The sequence below is a fragment of the Apteryx rowi genome, unplaced genomic scaffold, assembly GCF_003343035.1.
Source record: "Apteryx rowi isolate R43461 unplaced genomic scaffold, aptRow1 scaffold_251, whole genome shotgun sequence".
Classification (NCBI taxonomy): Eukaryota; Metazoa; Chordata; class Aves; order Apterygiformes; family Apterygidae; genus Apteryx; species Apteryx rowi.
This window is the reverse complement of record NW_020448875.1, coordinates 192,284-211,623: the sequence shown is the minus strand read 5'-3', so window position 1 is coordinate 211,623 and position 19,340 is coordinate 192,284. Positions and strand designations below refer to the sequence as shown.

The window sequence follows — 19,340 nt, the reverse complement described above, 5'->3', positions numbered from 1 at the left end:
GGCCGCGCGAGCCCCGAGGGACCGCAGGTTTCGGGAGCGGGCCCCGGGCGCCGGCCGGAGAAGCTGTTGCGCGGCCGGAGSGAAGCGAGCTCCCTCGGGAAAGGCGGAGCCGCTGCTCGAGGCGCTGGTGCCGCGTCGGGGGGAGACGCTTTCACGCGCAGYGCCGAGGCGGTCTGAGAGGGGGGGCTGCGAGCAGGCGGTTCTGAATATAGTTCTGGGTATATATAGCTATATATGACTATGTATAACCAAAAAATACATATATATATATATATACACTTATGTAGCTATATATAGGTATATGCTCCGTAGGGGCTTGCTGGAGGCTGTAGGTGGGGAGAGAAGTGTCACCGCTGGGTACGAGCCTCTTCTCCGGAGTCGGGAGCAGCAATAGCTACGGGAAAACCTGAAGCGGAGCGTTTCCACGCCCCTTGCCGGGCTCGCTTGGCCTCCTGCTTCCCAGGTGGATGCTGTCGCTGTCTCCCCGGTTTTCTCCGTATCTGCTCCGTGTCGGAGCGGGGGGAGGTTTTGGGAGAGCTCGCTCCATCCTGCATGGCAGACACAACCCGGCTTTCGCCCGCGTGGGATTTGCTCCCAGCCGGGTGCTGCTGCTCTGTCCCGACATCCCGCTGCGACGCGGGGGCGGCTCCCGTGCTTCCCCGGCGCGTGGGGATGCCGTGGCCGTCCCTGCTTTGGCCGGCGGCCCCGGCGGCCCGCGGGGACAAGACAGCACGAGCAGGGGACATGGTTACCATGCACATCGACTGCAGGGAGATGGGCTGTGGGAGCGTTTTTGCAAAGGATGTGGGTTGCAGAGCTGCAAAGGAAAGAAAAAGCCGGTGTGAAAATGCGTACGAGCGTGCGTGCACGCGCCGGTGGAGGAGGCTCCGCCACCCTGGCGCTCCCGGACCCGGGATGCGGGTTGCAGTTGGGGTCCCAGCTCCCACCTGCGCCGCAGCAGCGCTCCATCACATCCACGGAGACGCAGAGCCTCCTCCCCCTTGGCAAAACCTGGAAAACAAAGTTTGGGCCGTCCGCGCTCCCGCAGGGCGAATTGCACCGCTGCCAGCAAAACCCCGTGCGCAGCCCTGGAAGTGCCAGGCGAAGCCGCGCGTATTTTTAGGCCGGTGACTCAGTGGCATTGCTTTAAAAAGCCGGAGCCCGCAGGAGCCGGCACACGGCGTCCCGGCGGAGCGCGGGCGCGGGCTGCGTGGGAGCTGGGGGCTCGGGCCGCGCGGCCCTGGCATGGCGCAAGCTGCAATCGCGCCGCGGCACCGCTCGCCGCAAAGCCGCCTYTGCCCAGATCACAGCGGCAAAGGGGAAGTGGGGGAACGGGGAGGTTTTCTGGAGTCTCCGAGCTACATTTTCCCTCTCCTTGCAGACCAGGAAAGGCGCTACGGACTCACCTGGGCTCCCCGACGGATGCCCAGGGATGACCCCGGTTTATGCCCCGTGCCAGGGCGGCGTTTTCACCCCGGAGCCGCATCACGCCACCCGTTCCCTTGCTGGGGGCCCGGACCGATGCTCGCGCGGGCTTTGCCTGCAAAGCTCCTGCTTGCAGACAGCGTCTCGCCTGTTTAATCATTAACTCGAGGCCCCAGCTCGGCCGCGGCACCGAGGGCCGGAGCCGCGGCACGGGCACCGCCTGGGCTGGCCGGTGCCGGGGGACAGAGTGAAGCGCGGAGATTTCCACGGGGAGGCTGACGGCCGGGCTGGGCCGGGCTGGGCTGGCATCGTTCCCCGGCGTGCACCCGGCCGCCCTGCTCTTGGGGCRTCTGCTGTTCAAACGAGGGGAATTTTCCTCATTTTGGGGGTTATTCCAACCCATGCAAATCGTTGGCTTTTCCCAGGTCAGCCGGCAGCTCACTTTTATCTGGCGGATTTGGGGATGACGGACCCTTGGTGACTGCGGTCGTGAAAAAGAAAACTTTGGATCAACCAAGGTCCAAAACCCCTTTTGGGCCGACCCAGCCTTAATATTCTTTCCAAAAAGAAAACCCCCAGCTGCTTTCCTCTCSGCTCAGATGACATCTTTGAACAGGCTCCTGGGTTTTATCCCCCTTAAAAATAAATGAGCAAATCGACATCAATAAATATCGCCCTTCCGGACGAAAGCGAACGCGGGTTGCTTTTCCCGTTTTGCCTTCGCTGCAGCGCACGTCGCGTTGGCTGTGGCACCGGAGGGGTCTTTCCTCCCCATTCGGGGCAACGGTTCGGTATACGGAGAGTTGCTARAATCTCCCCGGCGAGACCGGAGCCGCGAGAGATGAGCCATGCCGGCGGCCGTGGCAGACCACACGCCGCGCGGTGCACGGCCTCTCGGCGCTTCGCCCGCCTTGTGGTCAGGCGAGCTCTGCTCTTGCGATTYTGGGGGCAGGGGGGGGGAAACTATTCTGCTTTAATAGTCATCTCCCCAGCTTTTGCACCGAGCGAGAGCGCGGTTTGCAAGAAAACACAGTAATGCCTCTTCCTCCGCCGGTATTTGGGGAAACTGAGGCGCGCCGCCAGGTGCATCGGCTTGCAGGGCTGACGGTGAAGCTCCCCGCGTCTCTCGGGTGTCAGTCCAGCTCCGCGCTCCCAAAGCCGCCCCGCTTTCCGGCGATCCYTCCCGCTGCGCCGACGCTGCAGCCCGCCGCCGGGGCGTCTTGCATTTCTCGGGGTTCCTCATCGGCGGGGAAGAACGGCGGAGGTTTCTTCCCGTTTTTCAGATGCTCGCAGGGTGACCACAGCCTCTTCTTCCTCCGTCCGCCCGGCGACAGCTTCCCCGAAAGCCAATTTCGGYGACGGGCCTCGCGCTTGCAAATGTTTGCGGCCAAAATCCCACAGCTCTTACGGCCCTTCGGTTAAATTATTCTTTAATTTTAGCTTTGCAGCAGGCTTGTGGTTTTTAGGGGGATGGACGATCCCTCTGAAGGGCCGCGGGTGTCTCTGCAGAGCTCCGYGCCGAAACCTGCCTGGAAACAAAGCCCACTGGAGAAAAAATGAGGATATGGGGGGGGGGGGGGTCCACGCCATGCTGGAGCGATGGGGTCTGCGGAGCAGCTTGGGAGGGGATGAGCGTGCCCGGGAGCAGCCCCGGGGCTCCGCTCCTCTCCTCTCCTCTCCTCTCCTCTCCTCTCCTCTCCTCTCCTCTCCTCTCCTCTCCCTTTCTTTCATTCTTCCATTCTTTTTCCTTTTTCTCTTTCTCCTTCTTTCTCCTTCTTTCTCCTTCTTTCTTTCTCTCTTTTTCTCTTTCTTTTTACTTTCTTCCTTTTTCTTTCTTTTCCTTCTTTCCTTCCTTCCTTTTTCTTTCTTTCTTCTTTCTTTCATTCTTCCATTTTTTCTCTTTCTCCTTCTTTCTCCTCCTTTCTTTCTTTCTTCTTTCTTCTTTCTTTTTCTTTCTTTCTCTCTCTCTCTCTCTTTCTCCTGCCTCCCTTCCCCCATCTCGCACTGGGATCTCCCTGCGTCCCATCCCACCCCTGTGCCCAGTTTCCTCACCCGTCCCTGTCCCCCCTCCCATGGCTCCCCGCGCCCCATCCCGCAGGGTGCTGCCCCCCTCCAGGGTCCCCCATTTCCCCGTGGGCCCCCGGCACGGCACCCCCCCATCGGCATCTCTCTCCCACAGGGAAGGGATGCTCYGCTCCTAGCAGCCCGGGCGTCGTGAGGATGTCGGCCATCCCGGAGGCGCTGGGCCGCCAGCGGAGCAGCTCCTTCCGCAGCCTGGCCGGGACGCTGGAGAGCCCCATGGTGATGCTGCCGCTGGAGGCCGACCGCGAGGAGATGCGCATCCTCAAGGTGTGCTTCTACAGCAACAGCTTCAACATGGGCAAGAACTTCAAGCTGGTGAAGTGCCCCGTGACGACGGAGATCCGGGTAGGTGGCGAAGGGGACGCGCTCGGGTCGGGGCGCGAGGCCCTTTCTGTCCCCGTGGCGGCTGAGCTGGTTTCCCTGCAGACACCTTCTCCCACGGCACCGTATCCCCCAGTGCGCCGTGAGTGAGACTTGCCGGGACCCGGAGGGAAGGGAGGAACYGGGCTGGGATGGGGCGGCGGGAGAAATAGCCACAGTCGTTCCCTGGGGTCTGTGCATGTCCCCATAGGTGCACGCGCACATACGGGCACACGTGAGCGTGCCGATGCGTGCAAGGGCGCGTGCGCCTGGTGTGGCCGTGCTGGGAGCATCCGCGTATCTGAGTGCCCAAGCTCCCTTGCTGCAGCCTTCCCAGATATCCTCAGGTGAATCGGGGTTGCATCAGTGAGGACCCCAGTGCCAGGCAGGTATCCCATGGCTTTAACATTCCAGACTGGTGTCCCATGGATTTAATGTGCCAGGCAGGTATCCCATGGCTATAACGTGCCAGGCCGGTGTCCCATGGATTTAATGTGCCAGGCAGGTATCCCATGGCTTTAACGTTCCAGACTGGTGTCCCATGGATTTAATGTGCCAGGCAGGTATCCCATGGCTTTAACGTTCCAGGCTGGTGTCCCATGGCTTTAACGTGCCAGGCTAGAGAAGCTCTGAAGTCTGGCGGTGAAGCACCACTGCGGAGATGCCTGTTGCCACTCTACCGTGTCTGTGCTGCTCCCCAAAGCCTTGCGCCTCCCACCCCAGGCCTGGCCCCATGCCAGGACCTGCTCAGACCCATCCTCAGGGGCCAGGGGTTGTTTAGCAAGCTTGGAAGCCTGGAGGGCACAGGGTGGTGAAGCAACGCTGAGCTGCTTATCTGCGGGTTGCAAGGTCAGATCTGCCTTGGGTGGCTCTCAAGGCAGATGCTTATCACGGGGCGCCCTGCAGAGCTTGGCAGGCCTCTGACTAACCGGTGTGAACACAAAATCCCTGCATCCTGGAGAGAACAGAGAACACGACATTGTTCCTTTTCCATCCCAGACCTGGGAACTGGGCTTGGGGACTTGCAGGCTGGGATGTGTTCCCTTGGGTAGCGTGGGAGCTGCGTGCCCTGGTGCAGTGGGTGATGTTACGTGCTGTCCGGGGCTGAGTCCTGGGGGCAGCACCTTGCCATAAACTCGTGCGGAGGTGACCGAAACACAGCTCAGCTGGGCTTTGTTGCTCAGCCAGCAGGACGTGCAAGGCACTGCTGGTCCTTCTGTCGCACGGAGGAGCTCATGGCATGACAAAGGCTTCAGAGGGGAGCTCAGCAGCGACTGGAGCAGGCGAGGATGCTCTAGGCTGGGAAAGAGGTGCCGGGGGGCAAGGCAGGGGAGAGAGGCCRTGAAACCAAACTGCTCTGGCTGGTCCCTGCTTCTTCTGTACAAGACCTGAAGCAGGAGGAAGCTGCTCCTYGCTGGGGAGAACAAACTATTGCAGAGGCCAGAAGTTGCTGTGGTGTCCAGGCAAGACGAGACAAGCTCCCGGAAAAGAAATTCACTGAGGGCTCSTGAACACATGAAAATTATGTCCGGCTTTGGAGGTTTCTCAGTCACAAGTAGCTGGAGACTGGGAGATTTGAAGGACAGATCAGATATTCTTTCTCTGTTCTCTTCCCCTCACATCCCCTCCTGGCAATGAAAGCCTGGTGAGGACGCAGGGCTGGTGTGAGCCAGGCTGTGCACTGCTGGCAGTATCTGCTTTGGTGCTTGCTTGTGGGGCAATGCCGTGCATCAGGCGTAGCTCTGCTGGGGTGCAAAGAAGGGAGCAAATGACCCCATCAGGTTTTCATCCTGGACCGAAACACGTCAAGGAGCTTGGGCAAGACACATGAAAGCTGCAGGTTGTTGCATAGTGGGTTGGCCAAGGCCAAGGCATCTTTGGAGGCCCCGTGTGGAGACCCTTGGGGCTRGTGGTTGTGCATGGAGCTGTGGTCTCTCTACAGGGACATTTCTGTTGCAGTCGTATTGTATTTTCTCTTCATTTTTGAGCTCTCTAAATTTATCTGTAGAACTTGAAGACTGTAAAGTTCGTAAGGGGGAAAAAAAAAAAAGGCTTTCAGGGGAAATTCAGCTTGAAAGTGCCCAKGTATTGGAGGGACACACCTGCTTTAGGAATATGTGTACACTGAAAATGCAGGAACTCTGAACTCAGCTCTGCAAAACCGATGCTTCCCTTATCCAAGGATCTCTCGCAAATGAGCTCAAGCAGCAGGAGCTGATCCCTTGCATGAGGAAGGATAAATTTACCTCTGCAGTCGCCCCACTGGTTACGTTACAGGGAAGCCAAGGGGCTGAGTGCCCAGGGAGGACAAGTGCTCCCAGATAGGGTCAGGGGTCTGCAGTAAGGATGAGCAGTCAGAGCTTGGTTTTTACGTGTTCCCATCCTGTCCCRTCCCATCCTGCGGAAGGGACTGCGCTGGGCAAGGGCTGGTCATGGTGTAAATGCAGGCAGGTCCACGGGGACCTGGAGCGCAAAGGGCAGCCGTGAAATGCGCGGTGGGGGATGACGGTGTCGGCCGCGCGGGTCTCACRGCTGCTTTTCCCACCGCCTTCACCAGGAGGTGATCAAGTCCATCCTGGTGAGCGGGCGCATCGGGCCCGACATCAAGCTGGCCGAGTGCTACGGCCTCCGCCTGAAGCACGTCAAGTCGGACGAGATCCACTGGCTGCACCCGGACCTGACGGTGGGCGAAGTGCAGGAGAAGTACGAGTGTCTGCACCTGGAGGCCGAGTGGAGGTAGGCGGGCAGGGACCCCCGCGGTGGCCGTGGCATCTCCGCACCCCCTGTTAGAGGGAAAGCTGCTCCCGTGCCAAGCCGGGGGTGCCAGCAAAGCCGAACGAGGGACTCTCCTGTGTTACCAGGTATGATCTCCAAATCCGATATCTCCCAGAGGATTACGTGGAGCGTTTCAAGGAAGACAGGACCACGCTGCTCTACTTCTACCAGCAGGTCAGAGGCGTTTGCGGTGTCTCCTGGGCCCTCTGACCTCAACCCCAGTAAAACATCACTGCGCCCGCGTGTGCAAGGGCTGCTCTGGCCACCCCGACTCACCTCCAGAGCCACTGCCCCAGCACCAGGAGGGCTTCTCCTCCTCCACAGCCCTGTWAATGTGCGTCCATGAAACCTGGGACCTTGCAGCCCATTTGCCTTTGCACCATCTCACTGAGGCTGCTGAGACCCTGCAGCTCGTCCCTGTGGTCCCATGCGGCAGCTGGATCTGTGGGTCCCCAGCAGTGGCTGCCGGTCCCAAACACGCCAGCTATAGCGATAAATCTCTTCTCCCCGCTCCTGCCCCTGCTGCGGGCGAGCTGGGGGTGCGGGATAGCGTGGGAGCTGCAGGACGTGCAGGCGCCTCCGCAGCCTCCTGATGCCGCGCTCTCGCCTGCAGCTCCGCAGCGAGTACATGCAGAATTACGCCAGCAAGGTGAGCGAAGGCATGGCCTTGCAGCTGGGCTGCCTCGAGCTCAGGTACGTGCCTTCGGAGCATCCCAGCATACGCCTTCGGGAGCCAGAGAGCTTGGGGAGGGCAAGAAAGAGTTTGGATGGATCCTCATGGGGGAGGCGGGAGCTTCCTGCACCGAATGTGTTGGAGCTCTGCCCTCAGGGGATAGGATGCGGCGGGAGGACCCGAGTGCAGGGACAGAGGGACACGTGGCCTGTGGCTGTGCGGCTCTCCAACGTCTCTCCCTTCTCGCAGGAGGTTTTACAAGGACATGCCTCAGAACGCCCTGGATAAGAAGTCCAACTTTGAGTTCCTGGAGTGAGTAGGCACAGCCGGACCCGCTGGGCTGCTGCCCTCGGGGTCCCCCAAAGAGCCCCCCTACCTGCACAGAAACCCCTCGCCCCTAAACCACCCCCCTTCCAGCTGGGACCCTGCAGAGGGGCCTTCAGCACTGACCCTCCTCATCCTCCTGGGGCCCAAGGTGGCCCTGCTGATGTGAAGGGTGCAGCGAGAGCAGGATGGGAGCCCTTCATCCCTGCCCCGGCGGGTGGTGGGCTCGCTCCCTGTGYCCATGCAGGCACGGCAGCTTCTCAATGACGAGCACCCCGTCGCCCCTGAGCTGGGACCCCCTTTGCCTGGTGCATGTGCCCACCATGTGCCACRCGTCACTGCTCTGCGGTCCCCACAGATGTCCCCGTGAGGCCACTAATGTGCACGGGGGGTTCTGCTTTCCAGGAAGGAGGTGGGCCTGGACCTGTTCTTCCCCAGCCAGATGCAGGAGAATCTGAAGGTGAGGGGTTTGTGTCCAGGCGCGCGTGTGCATGGATGTGTGCGTTAATGTGCACGCATAGGTTTGCGCGCACATGTACGAGGTAGGTATGCATGCACGTATGTGGCCGGGGATGTTCATGGGTGTGCATCGTTGCGCATGTGTGGCTTTGCAGACACATGTACCTGCGTATCTGCCACACGTGCACATGTGGAGGTCTGCACGCACATGTGAAGGTGCATCTGCATGCACGCATGTGCACGTGTATGTATGCACGCACATACGGCCATGTGTGTGCATGCGTGTGTATCAGTGTGCACTTGTGGTTTTGCAGACACGTGTCCGTGCCTATCTGCCCGCAGGTGTGAAGGTCTGTCTGCACGCACACATATATATATGTGTGTATATGTATGAATGTGGGAACATCTGCTCACACATGTGAAGCTATATATGCATGCGCACACATGCATAAGTGTGTATGCACGCACACATGTGGCTGTGTGTGTGCATGTGTGGATCTGCACACGTATGTGCATGCTTATCTGCCCACACGTGTGTAGATGTACACACACACGGAGGCAGGCTGGCAGGCACATGCGTGTGTACGTGTACGGGCACGCACGCAGACGTACCTGAACGTGCATGTGTGCAGGTGCATGTTCATAGCTGCAGGTGAGCGTTCCTGTAGGTGTGTGTGTGTGTGCAAGGCTGTGCTTGCTCCTGCTGCGCCCCAGAAGCTGCCCGCYGCCGGGCCGTGCCCGGGGTGACTAGCGGCCGCTGTGCCCACAGCCCAAGCAGTTTCGGAAGATGATCCAGCAGACGTTCCAGCAGTACGCCCTGCTGCGGGAGGAGGAGTGCATCCTCAAATTCCTGCACACCCTCTCCACCTTCGCCAACATCGACCAGGAGAGCTACCGCTGCGAGCTCATAGTGAGTCCCGTGGCCGCGCTCGGGCTGGCTAGCGGCAGCCGGGACCCTGCCCGGGCACCGTTTGGGATGGTGCACACCGGGCTGTCCCCAATCAGGGAAGGGCTCCGCTTTTGGTTATTTAGTGCGTGGGTGCAGCCACACGAGCCCTGGGAAGTCTCTGCAGGAAATGACCAATGCCTGGAAATTATTTGCTGTCACCTCAGGGGAGGCAAAAAAACCCAGATCCCCCGGGAGGGGATTCCTGATCCTGYGAACACCCTGGCATCATGTCCCAGAGGGGAAGTGGCAGCTCGGAGGGGAAATTTAGTGTTTTTCCCCCATTCCCTGYGGTGCGGGGGAGGACCTGGGGGCCTTTTTTGGAGGATGGTGACAACTGCAAGGGGCTGGGGGTACAGGAGGGATTTGGGGTGGTGGAGACCCCCAGGGCTGCTTCCACTTTGACAAGTGCAAGTGGGGCTGGTGCGAGCCGGTGCCTGGGAAGCTGAAGTTTGCTGAACCCCTTTGGGGCAAGGAGGAGGTAAAAGATCAGCGCAGTGGTCTTCCCTCGGGCCGCCTTGTGTTGCACCCTCTGCTGGGCCCCTCTCTGAGCCAGCACCTCTCCAAATCTCTCCTTAAAGGCAAATTTTCCCGGGTGTCCCACACTCATCAGGGCAGGTGGGGAGGGAGCTGGTTGCAGAGGGAGACCCCTAAAATTTGTGCTCTCCTTCTGCCTCCCTCACAGCAAGGATGGAACATCACCGTGGACCTTGTCATTGGGCCCAAGGGCATCCGGCAGATGACGAGCAAAGAGGCCAAGGTACGTGGCGCGCGTGCTGGGTGTCATGGCCTGGAGAAGGAGACCCAGGAGCCCTGCCAGAGGTCCTGAGCATGTTCTGCTCCCTTGAATTTGGAAGGAGCTGGGGTGCTCATGGCGTGTGAGTCRTGTTGTGGGGTGCCAGGGAGCACGGAGGAAGCAGCGGGGAGAGCAAACAGTGGTCRGAGTGAGCCAGGACACGTCTCTGGCTGTGTGTGCGTGTACGCGGGGGTGAGAATATCACCGCTCTCCGAGCGCTGGCAGCATCCYGGGGGAACCCGGGGTGACGGCCTGGTGATGCCCTTCTTCCTGCAGCCCACCTGCTTGGCTGAATTCAAGCACATCAAGTCCATCAAGTGCTCGAGCGTGGAGGAGGGCAGGGCTGTGCTGCAGCTGGGGCTCGCGGGCACCCCCCAGGTGAGGAGGCAGGGCTGCCACGGCACCTGCGTGGGTGCTGCTCTGGGCTGGAGGGTTAAACACAGCTGCAGCGAGTGTGCTGGGCTCTGCTGGGCTGTGGGTGGGATGGTGGTGCCACGGGATGACATGTTTTCCTGTTGAACGAGATCCTGTTGGGTGGAATTAGGTAGGACTTGACAGATGGTCTCATGGGCTCTGGGGTGGGTTGGTGCTGGGCGCATGGGCTGGGGAGTCCTGGTACACTGGGAAGGATGGTTTTGGGGAGACTGAGGCCCGCTGCCAAGTGGGGAGGGAGGTCTTGGAGATGCTCTGAGCTACCCTGAGGTGGAGAGGAGAGGGGAGGGAGCCCGAGCCCTGGCGTCCCCCTGATCCTCGGCTCTGGGTGCAGAGGGCTGGGGTGGCCCTTCTGCATGCCGGGCCACCGGCTTACCTGGGCCCCTGTCCCTGCYGTCTCTCCTAGTACCTGGCCATCAAGACGTCCTCTCTGGCCGAGGCGGAGAACATGGCCGACCTCATAGACGGCTACTGCCGGCTGCAAGGGGACCTGGAAACCTCCCTCATCATTTTCCCCCGGAAAGGTGAGCACGGAGCACCGAAGCCAGCAGGGTCCTCTGGAGAGTCGGGAGCRGGGTCTCGATGGGGAGCTGGGACTGGCCCACGTGCCGGCTGTCCTCCCTGGCAATCCCCAGCAGCCCTCATTTACTGCCCATCCGCTCCCCTGAGCCCCTGTAGCTCTGCAGCACCCACCAGACCCTTCTCCACCTCAGACTTTCACCAGGGCCACGGCATCGCTGACAGCCGTCTTGGGGCTAGATTGTACCAGCTGAGGTCTACCAAACTTGCTGCATGTGTGATCTAACCCAGCTGGTCCCTAGCCAAAGGGTGGTGGCATTTCCAAAGCAGGGGTAGCTGGCTGCTTCCCTGCACACCACCTCTTCCCTAGCTGCTCCCAACACTTCAYGGGGATCTGGCAGGGTGCACAGGGTGACCTGCCTCACGTCTGCCCTGGAGGCAGCACCATGGCTGAGGATGGGTAGGGGGAGGCCCTGAGGTCACCAGGGTCTGTCAGGAACAGCTGGTAATGGCTTTCTGCTGTCCTCTCCGCAGAGAAGGAGAAGAGGATCAGCCTGCCACAGATCCCAACCCAGTAAGTAGCGTGTGACCCTCAGAGCAGGGCTGCGCCCCTGCCCCTGAGTCCTGGTGTCTCTCCCTGCCTTGTTCGATAACCTGAGCTTCCTTCTGCCCCGTAGGCACATAGAGGAGAGAAGGTCCGTGTTATCAGACAGCATAAGCATGGGTGAGTTTTAGGCTCATTTCCTTCCTTCCCATCAGCCTGGGGGTGCCAACAGGGCTGTCCCACAGCCTTTCGGAGAGGGGGACATAGGAGCATGGGGGTTTGGGGATGTGGTGGAGGCAGACGCCCCGGCTCTTTGTACGTGAGCARCACACTCAAAGAGATGCAGCTGAGCATCCTACTGTGAGCGTGAAAGCCAGGCCTGCATCCCGTGCGCCCCATGGGATGCGGTACCCTGCAGGGACACCAAGAGACCCTGACCACCAAGGGCCAGATCCTTTCAGGACACTGCAAGAAACGTGTGTGCCCAGGTAGCTGTCTGGATCACTGCCTGAAACGTCTTTCTTGCCCTAGAATCTGATATTTATGCTGAAATCCCGGATGAGTCCTCAAGACCAAGGTCTGGAGGTAGGTGTCACCCCCGCCAGGTGCCCCATATGGGGCAGTGTGGGGCTGGAGCAGGGCTCCTGGGGCAGGGTCCCACTGAGCTCATATGGAGACGTGTGCCAGCTCCCCTGCTCTCCTGTCGCACACCTCCTGCCACATCCCCCATCCCACCTGTCACATCACCCGTCGCACCACCAAACCCTGCAGGAACTCCCACATCCCCCATTTCACCCCATTTCTTCACCCCCCACCCTCAACCAGGACAGCCCCCTGTCCCTACATGTTCTCCTCTTCCCCATCCTCCAATTTCCCTACCAGGCCCTCTCTTTCCTTCTCTATTTCTCACCCTCTTCCCTGCCCCAGTTTCCCATCCTGGCCTCACCAACACCTCTCCACTCTCCAAAAGCAAGGAGCAAGACTATGCCCACATGGCTCACTTTGTGTCGGCCCTCTTCTCAGAGGGGCTGAAGGAGCAGGAATTGCTCTGCATGCCATGGGGTAGGACCCATGGCTCTGCCTTTGGTGAGAGGTTGATGGAGAGGGATACCCAAGGGTGATGAAAATCTCCTGCTCAGCATGAGCGCTTTGCCCACGGAGTGGGACTGGGGTGCAGGCAGCTTCCTACATGGCTGCTCTCGGAAGAGAGGAGCTGCCAGCACCCACTGGTCCTGCCTTGTCTCCCCATCCATGAAGTCCAGTACTATGGGATCTCCCGGGAGGACGTCACGCTGGGCAGGATCCTTGGSGAAGGCTTCTTCGGAGAGGTGTACGAGGGCATCTACACCAACCYGGTGAGTTTGCTCCCCTCTCCGTTCCCTGCCAACCTCYTCCACTCTCCCCGGCAGTGACGGCYGAGGGAAGTGGGATAAAGCATGATGGGTGCTGGGTGAAAAGGRGAACCTCCCCCTCTTTCTCGTTGCAGAAGGGGGAGCGGATCAACGTGGCTGTGAAGACTTGCAAGAAGGACTGCAGCCCGGAGAACAAGGACAAGTTCCTGAGCGAAGCGGGTATGCTGGGGGTCCTGCTGCCCTTTGGGGTGTCATGGCCAACTCTGAGCTCCTCCGCCATGGGCACAGCTGGCCTCTGCCCAGAACGGGACTTGCACCATGACCTCCCACCATGGACCCTCTCTCCCGCTCTGAGATCCCTGATGCCCAATAGAGGCACAGGGCTAGGGCTGGGGCAGCAGGATCCTGGCCCGGGGAAGAGGTCACTGCTTGCAGGACTCTGCAAAAGGGCTTGGAGGTGAGCAGAGGGTACAGGGGAAAGCTGAGAGGCACGTTGTCCCTCCTGGATCTCTGGCTCCGTCACGCTGGGAGCGCTGATGGGTTGAAACCGAGCAGTGCTGGGAGGGGATGGGAAGGGACGTCATGGGGCTYGTGCCTTCGTACCTTCACTGCTAGCAGCACCTGGGCTGGCAGGGCTGGAGCCAGCCTGAGAAAGGCAGCGCGGGTGGGCGGAATAGGCAGCTGACCCAAAGGGACTGGAGGAGAATTGTTTGCAGGCCAGATCCAGGCTGCAAGGGGCTACAGAGGGGACAGTCTGCCCATTCTCCAAAATATGTGTGTTATGGGATAGCTGACTAACAGGGAGAGAAGGAAAGCTGCTGAAACCTTGCATGAGAGCAGACAGGCACAAATCTGGCTGCAAATCCACAGGAGCTGGAAGTCAGGAGGCTTCTCCAGTCCCAGCCCCATTGCAGACGTACTAGGATATCCCTGGCAATTCCTGCTGCCCTATCATCTGCCTGCCTCGGCTTTATGGCAGACACCTGCCCCTACACCCCCAGAGGAAGGTCTGGGTTCCCGGAGCRGGGCCCCACGTGTCAGGGCTCGGTGTCTGACGGTGGTCTCCCCGCAGTGCTGATGAAGAAGCTGGACCACCCCCATATCGTAAAGCTCATCGGCATCGCGGAAGAGGAGCCGACCTGGATCATTATGGAGCTCTACCCCTACGGAGAGGTGAGCAGGGTGGGGGAGCCACACAGCGAGGCAGTGGGGCTGAGCGGTCCCTCTGCCACCCTTCTTCCCCCCAACTCCACGGCGTTGCGCTGGGCTGCCCAACCTTGCCCCTAAACCCAGCTCTGCTTTGCAGCTGGGGCAATACCTCGAACAGAACAAGCACTTGCTGACTGTGCCTACACTCATCCTGTACGCGCTGCAGATCAGCAAAGCCCTGGCTTACCTGGAGGCCATCAACTGTGTGCACAGGTAACGCAGGCCAAGGGAGGAGGTTTGGCCAGGGCCCTTCGTGACAGCTGAGAAGGATCTGGCACGTGAAGACGGGCATTAGGGAGGGGAGTTCCCATTTGGAATGGCAAATTCCAGCATGCTGGGCTTTATATTGGAGATGGATGGGGCACTGCTTGAAGGAGCGGGGAGAGCAGCCCCCTTTCTCAAGCCCTGGCCCATTGCGATGTGTGGGATGTTGAGGTGCTAACAAAGATGCTTCTGTGCCGTCCTGGTGGGGAGGCAGTTCTCACCTACCCTGCTTTACCTGGAGAGGCGAGTCCCCTCTTGAGAGTCAGGGGAGAAGGAGAAGGTCAGGATGCTGAGAGAGGAAGGGAAAGGTAGAGACCTGGGCTGGGATAGATGGATGGGAAAGCGGGACCATGCCATATGGGCCAGCTGGGTGGGAGAGGTTGGTGGCACCCTTCACTGTGGACTGGGTGGGGGCATTTTGCAGCCAGGCGAGCTGGTTTTCCAGGTGTGAGCTTATCTCCTGTCCTGAGCAAGGCTTGGTCCATCCCTTCTCCAGATGCCTCCTTCTCCCCACTCAAGGGTCTCTCTCCTTGCAGGGATATTGCTGTGAGGAATATCCTGGTGGCCTCGCCGGAGTGTGTGAAGCTGGGTGACTTTGGGCTCTCCAGATACATAGAGGAAGAGGAATATTATAAAGGTAAGGGGTGTGTTATGGGCTTGATGGTCCTGGACGCAAGAGCAGGCATGTGATGGGGCTCAGCACAACTGCAGGAGGGCTGCAGATGGGGAAGTGAGGGGTGGTGGGAAGGGGCCAGGGCTGGCGTAGCAGGAGCAAGTGGCAGAGGCCATGCCGARGTCTTGTTCCCCTGTCCTGCCTGTGTGTGGCTGTGGTGGGCTTGTCTCTCCTCCTGCCATGCTGCCCGCCCAGGGCTGCAGCCTTGCTGTAACCGTGGCCTCTGTCTCTCCCTCCACCAGCATCTGTGACCCGTCTCCCCATCAAGTGGATGTCACCGGAGTCCATCAACTTCCGCCGCTTCACGACAGCCAGCGATGTGTGGATGTTTGGTGCGTGGTGGGATGGGGATGGAGCAGGCTCCCGAGAGCTGTCTACCTCGCAGGGCACTGTCTTAACCTGCAGGGCCAAATTCTGCTCTCGGCTCCCTGGTGTAAATCTGGAGTGGTGATATTRTCCCAGATTTGCTGACACCTTGGAAGGTTTCCAGGACAGAGCTTGGGTCTTCCTGCAGTTCAAGCATCTTTAAGTGCCTCCTCCTCCTCCTCCTCCAGGGAATTCAAGACCTTGGTCTCTGGTCAGGGAGGCTGAGTTAAACTCCACCCTTTGCAAATATCCGTCTCCCTGCCTATCTGCYCCTCCCCATAGCCTCTAGTGCTCATCCGTCAGTCTGTTCATCCCTAATAGTCCTGTGCTCACCAGTAACACAGGAGCTTAGTTCCCTGCAGATCCCTGGAAAAGCAGGTATCTCTTTTCTCTGCATTTTTCACCTGGGGAACAGAAATGCAGAGCAGCCAAGTGACGTGCCTGGAGTCACACAGCAGASCATGGAGCTGTGACCAGGTCTCCAAAAGCCCGGGCGGGTGGTGATTCCCTGGCTAGTCCCCGTAGCATCGGTAGAGCTTGCTCTTCTAACCCAGCGTCGTGTTAGCCACCCCATCAGCGCAAGCCGTGCCTCCTCGCGCTGCCCACCCTGAGCCGCAGTGTCTTGTGCCCCCAGCCGTGTGCATGTGGGAGATCCTGAGCTACGGCAAGCAGCCCTTCTTCTGGCTGGAGAACAAGGACGTGATCGGGGTGCTGGAGAAGGGCGACCGCCTCCCCAAGCCCGACCTCTGCCCGCCTGTCGTCTACACCCTCATGACGCGCTGCTGGGATTACGACCCCAGTGAAAGACCCAAGTTCAAGGAGCTGGTCTGCAGCTTGAGGTGAGCAGRGTGGCGGTGATGGGGTGCCTGATGAGAGACAGTGAGGTGGGATGGTTTGATGGCGGGGTGGACAGATGGGCAAGGGAAAAACTGAACCTGTCCAAGAGGTGAGGTCTTGAGTTTTCTGGCAAACCCCAAACTCAAAAGACTGTTTATGACCCTCTCCCCAACTTGTGGTGGCGGTGGTGTTTGGATTGCAATGGAGAAGGTTTGCTTCTCACGGGCAAGCGGGTATTAACTCTTTTCTGCTCATAGTTTGAAAAGCCATTTTGAAAAGCTATCCRTTTTTAATTCCGAAATGGCAGAAAAATTGACTGCACAAAGCTTTTCTCAGTTTTGTAGTGGCTTTCGTGTCTCACTACATTCCCCGTAGGTTCCTTCAGAAGCTTTGGCCAATTCACTCTTTAATCCAGCATTTTTGAGCCATTTCCTTTCCCAGGAATCAGGTGGGAAGGAGCCGAATGGGGCCCTGAGCCTGCTGGCGCTGCACAAACTGTGCCGKTGGCTGGGGAGCCCAGGAATCTGGACAGGCTCCACAAACCTCCAAGGGAGACCTCATGCCCCAGCCCGCTCTGCTTTTTAGGGCCAGCGTGGCAGCGTGACACAGCAGTGCTGCTGGGGTGTCCTGACCCTGTTTGCAAGGGGGGAAATATCTCAGCCGTGCAAACAGCAGGGACCAGCTGCTGCGATGCCTTGGTGTGGCCAGCCAGGACTGAGAGATGTCTTCTCCCAGTCCTTTCCCTTCGCTCTTCCCGTCCCTCCTTGCTCCCTCATGTTTTCCACTGCACATCTAGTTTATGAATCGCCCAGCCCTCCCCAGCACCCGAGACGCATCCCTGCCGGATGGGGCTGTGCTAACGCCCCCTCCTGGGGGTTTCTCCCTTCACCTCCCCGTGCAGCGACATTTACCTGATGGAGAAAGAGCTCGCCAAGGAGCAGGAGAGGAATAATCGCCATCGGCCTCCCAAAATCATGGAGCCACCGTCGTTCCAGGAGCCGCCGCCAAAGGTGAGGAGAGGGCAGAGCCCGGCGTGGCCAGTGTGGTTGGGGACACCAGGTGCCAGCCCCTCTCTGGGGACGCTCGAGGGTGCTATCGCCAGCTCCGTAGAGCTGTGGTTTCACTTCCCCYCTCACCCCGAGGATGTGTGCAATACCCTGACTCCGGGCAGGCAGCCCGGCTGGCCCTTGCTGCAGGAGAAGATGAGCMTCCCTGAGCTAAGCTAGCCGGGAAAGACATTTTATTCACCTGCATTTCTCCCTCTTCCTCTCCTCCCACAGCCCAGCAGGCCCAAATATAAACCACCACCACAGAACAACCTCCTGGCTCCYAAGCTGCAGTTCCAGGTAAGGCTCCATAGCCGGGAATGAGCCGGTGGGGACCTGAGCAAGRGGACTGACACCAGAAAGCAGCACCTGGGGCTCGACCTGTGCTCCAGCCCTTGGGTCGCTTGCCATCGTGGCCTTTGGTTCTGAGACACGTGGCTGCCAAGCCGCTCCGCGCCACCGCCGCTGCGCCGTCGAGTGCTTCCCTTTGCCTTGCAAGCAGGACGCAGCTCCACTTCGGATTCAGCCCTGCTCTAACCACGCAGCTTGCRCCCCGTGTTTTGTTCGTGCCTTGGAGCTCAGAGAGAGGCTTTCACCCCGGGGAAGGGTGGTGGAGCGGGTTGCTGTGCGGCACRGGCCAGTTTGCCCATGCAACTGCGAAGAGAGGAGGTGTTCGCTGCTCTCTGGCATTACTGGGGGCTCGATTTGGTGGCCCTTTCCGTGGGAGCACAGGGAAGGTCACTGCTCAGTCTTAGGAGCTCTTGTGGGAGCTGAGGGGCAGAATTCGGACGTTTAAATTTTTGCCTAATGTCTCATAGGACTCTGAAGTGTAGAGCATGGTCCCTGAGCGCTCGCAGTGCTCCTATTGCTCTGGATCAGGTCTCACGTCATCCTGACCACTCTGCTGGTCCAGGTGCTAGAGCACACGTTTGGCTGGGGGCCTGGGGTCTCCRTCCCAGGCTTTGGCGAGTCCTTTCCCCTCGTGCTGTCTCAGCTCCCCCTTCTCTGAAGAGGGCTGTGCTGGGTGGCAGGGGTGCAAGGTGCAATAGGGCAGACACCTATGGCACCCTTCGGTGTCACCGCCAGGATGCCACCGCCTTGGCAGGACAGTGTCTGTCCCAGCCCCAGAATGCCATGGCAAAGCCTGCAAGAGCAGCTGCTATTTTGGGCACTCCTTTGGGGATGGGCAGGGGTTTGGGAAGGGGAGTGAGAGGAGGCAGCCCCCGGTCTCAAGCCTGTGGTCAGGGCACCAGGGGGAACCTCTTGGCCAGGAGACAGAGGAAGAGCCAAGCCCCCGTCCCTGAGCCATGGATGGACATCGGAGTGGAGGGAGATCCATCTCCTCCAYGCCCTGGTGTGAAAGCCCCTCTCCCAAACGCTCTCTGCTCACTCTTCTGTCTGTCCATCCATCCGTGCTAACCTCCCACGGCTTGGTTTTTGTGCCCCGCGCCGTCCCGCTCCCCGTGCCCCTGCCCTCCCGCAGGTGCCCGAGGGTCTGTGTGCCAGCTCGCCCACGCTCACCAGCCCCGTCGAGTACCAGTCGCCAGCCAGCTCCTTGCACACCCCGCCGCTCAACCGCCACAACGTCTTCAAGCGCCACAGCATGAGGGTAAGAGAAGGTCTCCCCGGCCTCGCTGCACCCGGAGGACGTCCCTGCCCCGAACCGYGGCCTGCCTCGTCCCTGGCCCAGCGGGGATGCTGCATGCGGGAGAGGAGGGGGCTCAGCGGGAGGGTGAGGGATGCACCGCGCTCTGCTTCGTGCTGCTGCCGCGTCTGCTGCTTCAAGCTAAAAGCCGTTCCTGACTCGCCTACGGGAGGGCCAAACCCTGCCAACGTCCTGCCCTTGAGGGCTGCTTGCTGGCTGCTCAGGCTGAAGGGATGGTGCCTGCTCGCGAAGGCCCCCGGGCTGTCTCCAGCCCCCACCGATGCGTGGTGGCACGTGTGTCCGGGTGAAGGCATGCCCGCAGATGAGCAGGCGTGGTGCATGGCTTGCATGCGCAGAGCGGGGCGCTGGCACCCGAGCCCCACTGTCACCGCTGCCTCCCCCTGCCAGGAGGAAGATTTCCTCCGGCCCAGCAGCAGGGAGGAGGCGCAGAAGCTCTGGGAGATGGAACGGCTCAAGATGCGGCAGGTCCTGGACAAGCAGCAGAAGCAAATGGTGGAGGATTACCAGTGGCTGAGGCAGGAGGAGAAGTCGCTGGTGAGCGGCGTGGGGCTGGCATCGGGGTTTCTGTGGGCCACTTCCAGCTATTGCACCC

At 60.0% G+C, this 19,340-nt stretch overlaps 1 protein-coding gene across 1 annotated transcript in view; it reads left to right on the top strand.

Annotated features, from left to right (window-relative positions):
- Positions 1-19,340, top strand: part of PTK2B (protein tyrosine kinase 2 beta) — a 33,716-nt gene that overhangs the window by 9,978 nt on the left and 4,398 nt on the right. Inside the window, exons 2-25 of the mRNA XM_026067006.1 lie at positions 3,605-3,852; positions 6,425-6,603; positions 6,729-6,816; positions 7,256-7,335; positions 7,565-7,627; positions 8,045-8,099; positions 8,868-9,008; positions 9,730-9,804; positions 10,117-10,218; positions 10,679-10,796; positions 11,326-11,365; positions 11,469-11,515; positions 11,867-11,920; positions 12,593-12,690; positions 12,822-12,906; positions 13,760-13,860; positions 13,994-14,109; positions 14,697-14,797; positions 15,076-15,165; positions 15,834-16,038; positions 16,938-17,046; positions 17,317-17,382; positions 18,566-18,691; positions 19,136-19,282. Of these exons, the coding sequence (XP_025922791.1) occupies positions 3,646-3,852; positions 6,425-6,603; positions 6,729-6,816; positions 7,256-7,335; positions 7,565-7,627; positions 8,045-8,099; positions 8,868-9,008; positions 9,730-9,804; positions 10,117-10,218; positions 10,679-10,796; positions 11,326-11,365; positions 11,469-11,515; positions 11,867-11,920; positions 12,593-12,690; positions 12,822-12,906; positions 13,760-13,860; positions 13,994-14,109; positions 14,697-14,797; positions 15,076-15,165; positions 15,834-16,038; positions 16,938-17,046; positions 17,317-17,382; positions 18,566-18,691; positions 19,136-19,282 (2,493 nt within the window). The 5' untranslated portion in view covers positions 3,605-3,645. The remainder of the gene's footprint in view (positions 1-3,604; positions 3,853-6,424; positions 6,604-6,728; positions 6,817-7,255; positions 7,336-7,564; positions 7,628-8,044; positions 8,100-8,867; positions 9,009-9,729; positions 9,805-10,116; positions 10,219-10,678; positions 10,797-11,325; positions 11,366-11,468; positions 11,516-11,866; positions 11,921-12,592; positions 12,691-12,821; positions 12,907-13,759; positions 13,861-13,993; positions 14,110-14,696; positions 14,798-15,075; positions 15,166-15,833; positions 16,039-16,937; positions 17,047-17,316; positions 17,383-18,565; positions 18,692-19,135; positions 19,283-19,340) is intronic.